At 58.1% G+C, this 9,285-nt stretch overlaps 1 protein-coding gene across 6 annotated transcripts in view; it reads left to right on the top strand.

Moving 5' to 3' along the window:
* Positions 1-9,285, top strand: part of STAB1 (stabilin 1) — a 65,364-nt gene that overhangs the window by 49,087 nt on the left and 6,992 nt on the right. For 4 of the 6 annotated variants that reach the window (XM_048315610.1, XM_048315607.1, XM_048315608.1 and 1 more), the window contains exons 51-69: positions 456-515; positions 617-793; positions 1,272-1,358; positions 1,791-1,937; positions 2,109-2,174; positions 2,698-2,923; positions 3,539-3,688; positions 4,265-4,369; positions 4,831-4,938; positions 5,123-5,316; positions 5,907-6,051; positions 6,476-6,609; positions 6,923-7,088; positions 7,301-7,407; positions 7,622-7,741; positions 8,101-8,253; positions 8,375-8,494; positions 8,703-8,846; positions 9,046-9,210. In XM_048315610.1, the coding sequence (XP_048171567.1) occupies positions 456-515; positions 617-793; positions 1,272-1,358; positions 1,791-1,937; positions 2,109-2,174; positions 2,698-2,923; positions 3,539-3,688; positions 4,265-4,369; positions 4,831-4,938; positions 5,123-5,316; positions 5,907-6,051; positions 6,476-6,609; positions 6,923-7,088; positions 7,301-7,407; positions 7,622-7,741; positions 8,101-8,253; positions 8,375-8,494; positions 8,703-8,846; positions 9,046-9,210 (2,574 nt within the window). Of the gene's footprint in view, positions 1-455; positions 516-616; positions 794-1,271; positions 1,359-1,790; positions 1,938-2,108; positions 2,175-2,697; positions 2,924-3,538; positions 3,689-4,264; positions 4,370-4,830; positions 4,939-5,122; positions 5,317-5,906; positions 6,052-6,475; positions 6,610-6,922; positions 7,089-7,300; positions 7,408-7,621; positions 7,742-8,100; positions 8,276-8,319; positions 8,495-8,702; positions 8,847-9,045; positions 9,211-9,285 lie in introns of those variants that run through there. The other 2 variants (XM_048315611.1, XM_048315612.1) reach the window with 2 other exon arrangements.

A 9,285-nucleotide genomic window follows, 5' to 3' on the forward strand; every position in this document is an offset into this window, starting at 1 on the left:
ATAGCCATATTTGGAACATAAGGAGCCTTATCCATCACTAGGGAACAACAGTTCTGGATGTAGGCAGGAGGATCATGTCCCATGCCAACCATCAGACTCCTTTTCCAGCACAGAGCAGGTTGCAGCATGAGTTTGCCAATGCCTCTCTGTGACTACTTAAGCAAGCAACAGGGGCTTGTACATCCTGCATTTTACAGAATATAACACATTTTCTGTGCAGCACAACGGAGTGCTGGAATTCATCCCAGCTCCTGCCATAGCAGTGTCTATCCAGGATGAATCAGAAAAGTAGTGGCTGCTGAATGCCAGCCCTTTCCAGGCCAAATCAACAGCATGATGGTGTTGATTTGTTACGTTTAGCTCCTGCAGTTGTTGCCTGTCTGGTTTCTTCCGTGCATTGCTGGTCCTGGATGGGGAACCCTTTGTGTCAGTTGTTTGCTTTCCTCCCTCTGCAGCAGAACATCACAGACGTGGCCGAGGCCTTTGGCTACACCATCTACAGCAAGCTGCTGCAGGTGAGCCCCTGCCCCTGCTGTTCTGGGGGAGGTGCTGTGTGCCTGTGCACGGTCAGTGTGGGCTCGGGGCTTTCCCTTTGTGTCCCTGTGCTCCCGGGCAGGATGCGGAGCTGCTGCCGCTGCTCGGTGACCCCGTGCACAGACCCTTCACGCTGTTCTGGCCCACGGACGCCGCGTTCAGCGCCCTCCCGGAGAGCCGGCAGAAGTTTCTGTACCGCAGAGAGCACCGGGACGTGCTGGCCTCCTTCCTCAAGGCACACATGATCAGGGACACAAAGGTACATGTGATGGCACACAGGCATGTAGCTTCCAAAGCCTGCTATGACTGTGTCAGAGTGACCTTGCCAAATACTTTGCTGCCATGGAACACACAGCATGTCAGCTGTCTTGAGAAGACACAAAGATGTTTGAGCATTTGAGGCAACTACAGCATCACTCCGGTGGCTGAGCTGAAACCTTCTGTCAGCAGCTTCTGGGGAGCTGCGAGGCTCACAAACAGGCCCTTATGTACAGGGGTATGAACAAGGGGAGAGTCCAGCTGAGCAGAGCCAGGGCCTGTGTTTTCACACTGGCCTCCCACTTTGCAGGAATCTGAGACTAACCCAGCACAGCTCTGCTGTGCCACCCACATCAGCTTCAGGGACTGCCACATCACACCCCTCTGAAGCTGGCCACTGACCCCTGTCCTCACCATCTGTTAACATGAACTGCCAGTTTTGCCAGTCTCTCCTTCTCATTCTTTTTTTTCCCTCTTAGATTGTTGCTGGTAACGTGCCCCAAGTCAAAACCATACGGACCATGCACGGCTCCACCATCTCATTCAGCTGCAGCAAAGCCCACGTGGTGAGTGTTGATGATTCCAGGCTTGACTTCCCATAGAGCAAGTGTTCCTGGGCATGGCCACGGGGCGACTGGTGCTTCTGGCAGGGAGTGAACACAGAGTTGGGCTGATTGCAGGCTGGGACACCCCATTCTCCTGGCTACAAGGTGTGGCCAGCTGGCAGGGAAGTGCAGAGGTGTGTGGTACCTGCACATGCACAACCTCGTGGTGCCACAATCTTTACAGAGCACATGCTGCATGGACAGAGGCTATCCTTAGGAGAGGTGGCTGTGAAAAGTGTTAAGTGGAAACGGTGGTCAAGGATGTGTGCACAGAGATTTTGGAGTTCTTGGGCTGATTAAGAAGCCATGGCAGCCAAAACTGGGCAACTTTTGAGTGGTACAGCCTGGATGTAGGATGTACCAGAATCACAAGTTCCTTTCTTCCTCTGTTAGGGGGAGATTGTGGTGGGGAACGGCGATGCCACCATCACCCAGAGGCACATAGAGTTCAATGGGGGCATTGCTCATGGCATTGATAGACTGTTGGAGCCACCTGATCTGGGATCTCGGTGTGATGAGTTCACCTTTGTTGAGCTGCAGGTAAGCACTTGTGATGAGGTGAATGAGGATCTTGGGCCACCCATGCAGCCCCGTGCCTAGGAAGAGGGATGTTGGGAGGGCTTGCTGCTCTTCCTTGGCAAAGCTCTGAGCAGCCAAGAGAGGCAGCAGCACATATTGAGTTGTTGTGAGGTTTCTTTCTCCCCTCCACAGGCATCTACAGAGAACTGCGGACTCTGTGGCTTCGAGCCACCCTGCCCTGCTGGCTCTGTTCAACGGGTAAATCTCACAGCTTTGTCACCAGGGGGGCCTGTTAGGGGACTGATGACAACACCCACGTGCTCCTCATGTTTTAATAGAAAAATGAAGGCCCACCTGCATGTGGCAAGCCCTCAGCTCAGTCACACTGTCCATGCCTTGACCCAAGCCATGCAGGAGCTGGGTTGAAAAATATGGGGTCCAGTGGTCTTTGCTTGGTCAGCCCTATGTGGGTGACAGTGGCACAGGGGTCCCTCCAGGAGCAGTGCGGGTGGCTTTGGGTGCTTTACTGCCAAAGAGCTCAGTTTGGGAGTGGATCAGTGATCCCATGGTGAGCAGCCTTGGGAGGCAGTGGCTGTACCTCTCACTGCAGGCTTCTGGCGTGACCCTGAGGTTTCTCTGGGGCTCCTTTGTCACCAGCCCCAGCACATGTTAGGAAGCCTCTGTTACTTGTCATAAAACTGAATAAGTGGCACAGGAAACATCCAGGTGAGTTGTCAGTGACCAGTGTGGCGAACTCTGTGTTTTGCCTGTTTGCTCACAGGGGGAAACCAGGCGCTGCTACTATTACGGAAACCACCTGCTGAGGAACACGTTCCTGTTCCACCGCAACTCCATGCTGCGGCCAGTGTGGCCACAGTCCCCGTGGGACCCCTTCAGGAGACACTTCTCTTCCAGGGGGCCTCTGAGACGAGGCTGCAGGAGGAGCTGCGTTTCCAGCCAATGGGTCCCACAGTGCTGTGCCAACCACTATGGCCGGGAGTGTCGGGGTAAGAGCCACGCCACCGTGTCCCCTGCGGGAAGGTGGCATTACTGCTTCAGCACATCCACATCCATCAATGTGCTTCCCTGGACAAGGATGGGCAAAACCCCAGACAGGGAGCCCCAGCCTGTAGAAGGTGCAGGGAGCAATATCCTGGGATTATAACAGATTCCCTTTCCTTGGAGAATACCTTGTCTCCGTGAAGAGCCCTGGGCACAGGGCTGCTGGGGGTGGCTGTTAGACATGTCACTCACCCCCAGATGTTGCCAGTCCTCAACCATTCCCTGGCATCTGCCCTCTGTGCCATGGCAGCTTTCACGTCCTTGGGTGAGTCTGCTGTTAGTGTGGGGTCAGTGCAGATGCAGCACATCACAGCGGGGCTTCTTCCCAGGCTGGAAGCTGTGACAAATTTGTCCCTCTTGCCCCCATTCCTAAGTTTTCCTGTCATAGGATGTCCCCAGCACTCACTGCCTTGACTGCTGAGCTGTCTGTGGTCCGAGCACCCCGTGAGCAGCAGCTCAGGGGCACCTGGTGTGCGGGGTCTGTGGGGGGCACCGGGTGGCTCCCCTCCAGCACAGGGTCCCTTTGTCACCACAGCCTCACTAAGGTGACCCATTTGCAGCATGCCCAGGAGGGCTGGAGGCGCCGTGCAACAACCGTGGGACGTGTGACGACAAAATCAGCGGCTCAGGGATCTGCAACTGCAGCCAGGAGTTCATCGGGACGGGCTGCGAGCTGTGTGCGCCCGGCAGATACGGCCCGGAGTGCCGAGGTACCGGCTGGGCGTGGCAGCAGCACAGAGGGGCTGTGGCACAGGGGCTGCTTGGAGAGCTGCTGGCCTGACCCCCTTGCAGCCCATGGCTGATAAGGCCACAAGTCATTTGTCAAGCAGAGCTGAGAGCCCAGTTTGGGAGAAAGTATTCCACTGTACTGTGAGCTGGGGGACACAGAAGTTGTGATGAACCCTGTACAGAGAAAGCATCTCCTGGGACATGCTCAGCAGGGACTTGTGCCCGCGTGAGACAAAAAAAAAGGGAAGGAAAAGAGAGTCCTCCATCCTCCCATCCCAAACTGGGCATCACAGGGTCTCAAGGAATGTTTCAGAGTGAGAAACACATTCCAAAAATGCCCAGGGGAGAGGAGTGATGGGGTTTTGTGGGTGCAGAGGCTTCTCTTCCTCTGTGAAGGGTGTGTGTGGCAGGGGGCTAGGGCTGGCAGTGGCAGGAAGGGATGTGTCAGGCTGCTGTGCCCACCTTCACACCTGCCCACAATGCCACACCTCTGTCATGTGGCTGTCCCAGGGCCTTTCCACCAAGGCATAAATGGTGTGTTTGTCCATTCCTCACAGAGTGCAACTGCACTGAGAACGGTGTGTGCAATGGAGGCCTGCACGGTGATGGCTTCTGCTTCTGTGCCGAGGGCTGGACTGGGGACCGCTGTGAAACCAGACTGGGTGAGGGGATGCTCAGTTATTCCCTGGGACCCACCTGCTCTTCCCTGGGACCCGATGCCATGTGGCTGCTTTCCCAGGAGCTGGCTAGTTCAAGCAGCTGTTCAGAAGTATCTCCAAAAAGGAGCTCTCAGTTGTGAGGCTCATCCTGAGATCTGGCCCATGCTGTTGAATTTCACAGGGGTTGGGGTGGTGAGGAGGGGGCAGAGGAGGAAAGCTCTACTGAATCATTAACAAGTCCCTGAGCTCAGAGGTGCTCAAAGAAGAGCTTGAGGCTGAGGTGAAGGTCTGAGGTGTATTTGATGGAGTAACAAACCTCTGGGCAAGGCACCTGCAGAAGAGAACAGGGCGAGGGAGAGAGGTGGGAGCGTGGGGCAGGGGGCCTGGGGCAGAGGCTGGTGGTGGCAGCGGTGCCCGTGCCACAGCGCTGCAGTCACTGTGAGCCGCCTGTGTTCTGGTTTCAGTGGTGACACCCACCTGCTCCCCCCCGTGCCACGCTCAGGCTGTCTGCCGCGCCGGCAACCTCTGCGAGTGCGACCTGCACTACGAAGGGGACGGGAGAACATGCTCAGGTACGGGGTAGCCACGGGGGCTGGGCTGGAGGGGTGGCAAGCGGGGGGGAAGCGGACAACAGGGCAGGACAGCAGGTGACCATCTACCGCTGGCCACGTTGGGGTGACGACTGGCAGGAGAGCCAGGCTGACCCCCAGGACACCTCATGGGGTGCTCTAGTTAACCCAGGACTTTCCCCCACAGTGATCGACATGTGCAGCCAGGACAATGGGGGCTGTGCCAGGCACGCACAGTGCTCACAGACAGGCGTGAACGTGTCCTGCACCTGCGGCCCCGGCTACAGAGGTGACGGCTACATCTGCGAGCCCATCGACCGCTGTGCCGACGGCAGGAACGGGGACTGCAGCCAGCACGCCCACTGCATCAGCACCGGCCCGGTGAGCGCGGCCCCTGGGGCCGGGACATCCTCGTGCCTGGGAGAACAGCCCAGCTGGCTGCCCTGGGACAGCCATGTGGCAGCGTCCCCCCCTGCTGCTCTCATCTTGCAGGTCCTTACCACCAGGCAGGGGCTGTGCTGCTGTGATGGTTCTGGGGATGTTATGCTGAGGCCATTTTTCCCTGCTCCTCTGTCTAAGGAGCAAAAGCTGTGTCAGTTGTGTCATTCCTGGGCTGTTTTGGGGGCTCCTGGATGGTCCATCAAGGACAATGCTGGTCATTTTTGCAGAGGAACCAAAGTTGATCACCACAGGCCAGAAGATGGGACTGGGAGCATGGTGTAGCACAAGAGTCACGAGCCACATACCTCAAAGCTCGGCTCAAACAAACAGCACATGCCAAGGACTCAATGTGACATTGCCTGGGTGTGAGGGCAGGACAGGCCCATGTGGCCTTTCACAGCTCTGTCACAGTCCTAGCAGGCTGTAGAGGCATTCTGAAGGCTCATCCCCATCTTCACAGGGATCCAAGGATCCCCAGCTGGCATCTGCGTTTGCACTCACACAATTGCCACCCTTCCCTTGTGCTGCAGAACGAGCGGCGCTGCGAGTGCAAGCGGGGCTACGTCGGTGATGGGATCCAGTGCCTGGAGGAGGTCGTGCCCCCTACGGACCGGTGCCTGGAAAACAACGGGCAGTGCCATCGGGAGGCCATCTGCACTGACCTGCACTTCCATGGTGAGGGTGCTCAACACTGCAGGGCCAGGGATGATGTTCCAGGGAGAGGCCACATTCCCTCATTCTTCACCTTTGGCCTGGTCCCATCCAAGGCCTTCAGGAGAGCTGGAGGGTGGGATGGCCAAGGGGACAGGGACTGATCTCTGTAGCCTGGCATGGTTTTCACATTTCCCTTTTCCCTACATGTCATATGGGGAGGACGAGCCATCATCTGCTCCCATGTGATGTGAGATGGCCTCTGGTGGCACCAGCTCCCTTGTGGAAGGCAAGGGGCTCAGAGGAAGCCTCTCCCTCACTTGTGCCTTGTCCACATCCCACCATCCTTGGCAGTGCTGCCCACGGTCACACAGGGACCCACGTGACTGCCCAGGGAGGTGGCTCAGTGTGCCCTGTACTAATGCTCCTGGGCTTTGGTATTTTGCAGATAAGACCATGGGTGTGTTTCACCTGCAGTCACCCCGAAAAAAGTACGACTTCACTTACGAGCAGGCTCAGGCAGCCTGTGCTGCAGAAGGTGCTTCCCTGGCCACATTCCAGCAGCTGGCAGCAGCACAGCAGGTCAGGGCAGGGGTGGCTCTGTCTCCTTGTGGGGCTGGGACAGGCCCTGCGTCTCCTGGGGCCTGGGCCAGCCCAGGGGATGATGTGTGGGTGGGTGACCTCTCATCCCTTTGGCCAGGCCCTGTTTGCTCCATCCACATCCATGAAACAGGACTGTTGGGTCTTGCCAGTCACACTGGGATGGGACTTGTGACTGTGCCCAACACTTTAGGTGTTGGGCAGATGTTGGATGAGGCACAATGGGAATGTTCATTGGGGCAGAAAAGCCGGGACAGAGCTGTTTTTAATCTAATCATTGATTTTCCTCTTCTAGATGGGATTCCATCTGTGCTTGGTGGGTTGGCTGGACAATGGCACAGCTGGATACCCCACAGCCTACCCCAACCCCAGCTGTGGGTCCAGCCATGTGGGCATTGTGGACTATGGCTCCCGAAGCAACCTGAGTGAGACCTGGGATGCGTTCTGCTACCGGGAGAAGGGTGAGTAGTGCCTGCACTTTTCCTGGGGACAGTCCTGTTGGGCACAAGTGCTGTGTCAGGGCAGCAGGCAGGGAACTGCCCTGGAGCATGAGGGCAGCCAGGCACACCCCCTCTCCCCATGCCCGTGTCCATGAGGGTATCCAGAAATCAAAAAAGGTGGTTGGGGCAGGTGGCTCTGGTGAGGCCAATCACACCCTGGTGTTCCTTTGCAGATGTGACCTGCACCTGCCGTGATGGGTTTGTGGGAGATGGGTACTGGTGCAGCGGGAAACTCCCTGATGTGCTTGCAGACCAGGACCGCTTCTCCACCTTCTATTCTGTAAGCAGTGCTCTCCTGGGTCTGCAGGAGCAGCAAGGCAGAGGGAGGGATCAGCTGGAACAGGGAGGAGCTGGGGTTTGGTCTGTGTGCAAGATAGAGATTACAAACACAGAAGGGATTTCTTTCCAGGGCTGGGGGGTTCCTGGGCAGGGGAAGGTGACAGCATTGTGCTGCCAGCACTGTGTTGATGGGAAAGATCTCCCATCTCTTCCAGATGTTGCTCAATTTTGCCAATGACACAGAAGAAGGACTGGATTTTTTCATGTATTTGTCTGATGCCTCTGCTCCCAAAACTCTCTTTGTCCCTCTGAATTCTGGCTTTGCAGATAATGAGGTAAGCAAGCAGAGATGAACTATCAGAGCCCCAGAGGAGAGCAGGTGTCATCAAAGCTGGCATGAAAGAGTCTGGGGAAGGAGGAGGAATGTGGGTCAGAGGGGGCCAGTGGATTGGAGGTCTCCAGTCCAACCGTTTCCTCAGAAGAGATGTTTAGGTCAGGATGCTCAGAGCCTTCTCCAGCTGAGCTTTGGCAATCCTAAGGGTGGCAAATCCCCTCTGCTCTGTGCCGTGTTATCCATGAATGGGGCTGTCTGTGGCCATGGAGAGTGTGGGATTGGCTGGGGAGCTGCACAGCAGCAGGGAAGGGGAGAGACCAACTCATCCATTTCTCATCCTGTGCCCTGGTGCTCATTCAGACACTGACAGGAGAAGAACTGAAGCTCCACGTGTCATCCAGCAATGTTGTCCTCTTCAGTTTCAACCTCACGACGGGCACCATCATCCCATCCCAGTCAGGATATGACCTCCATGTCTCAGACCTCCCAGCCAGCAACAGTACAGAGCATGCAGTAGGTTTAGCTGTGGCAGAGGGTAAAAAAAGCCCACAAGTTTTCACCACATCTCTTTTGAAACAGGGAATGATGGGGAGCCTTTCTGGGCGGGTGACATCATCTGTGTCCTGTGCTGTAGGACGCCAAGGGGATCAATGACACGATGATTGTGGAGTGGGACATCATAGCTTTCAATGGCATCATTCATGTGATTGCACAGCCACTGAGGATCCCACCGCCCGTCGTTCACCTTGGCCAGGTGAGTCTGGGGCATGAAGAGGGCTGGCATTAGGCCTGGGAATGGGGATGATGTGACAGAGTCATCCCAAGAACTGGCCTCGTCCTCTGCTCTCTGGCGTGGCTCATTTTGGGAGGGCTGCCTACGGTCCCCCTGGGGAGCAGCAGCAGGGGCGGTGCCATCGCTGTGCCGGGGCAGCGCCGTGACGGGGCCTCTGTTTTCGGCACAGGTGAACGGTGCGCAGGGGTCGGGCTCCGTGGCCACGGGGACGTTGTCAGCGCTGTGCTTCGCGCTGGCGCTGGCTGCGGTTGCCGGCGTCGCCTACTACTGCGTGAGGAGGCGGCGGCAGCAGGGGCAGTTCGGGTACTACCAGGTACGGGCGAGCCAGGGAGCGGGACGGGGGCGAGGGCGGTGGATGGAGCCGGGGGGGCGCGGCCGGGGTCCGGGTGGGTGCGCGGAGGCGCCGGCGCGCCAGGGGGCGCCCGCGGGCGACAACGGGCCGGGGGTGGGCGGGGCGCGCCGCCGGGAGAGGCCCCGCCCCCGGTGCCGCAGCCCCGCCGCTCCCGGTGCAGGCCGATCTCCGCGCGGACGAGGAGCAGGAGGACGAGGAGGACGAGGCGGGGCCCCGGCCGGAGCGCGCGGGCCCGCGAGCCGCCAGGCCCCGCCCGCAGCGACCGCTCGTGGCCATCCCCAACCCGTTGTACGGCGGCCACGCCCCCGACTACGAACCGCTGCACGTGAGCCACGCCCCGCCCCCGCCCCGCCCTCGCCCCGCGCTCACGCCGCGCTCACGCCGCTCTCGCTCCCCGCAG

Source organism: Corvus hawaiiensis, chromosome 11 (genome assembly GCF_020740725.1).
Source record: "Corvus hawaiiensis isolate bCorHaw1 chromosome 11, bCorHaw1.pri.cur, whole genome shotgun sequence".
Classification (NCBI taxonomy): domain Eukaryota; kingdom Metazoa; phylum Chordata; class Aves; order Passeriformes; family Corvidae; genus Corvus; species Corvus hawaiiensis.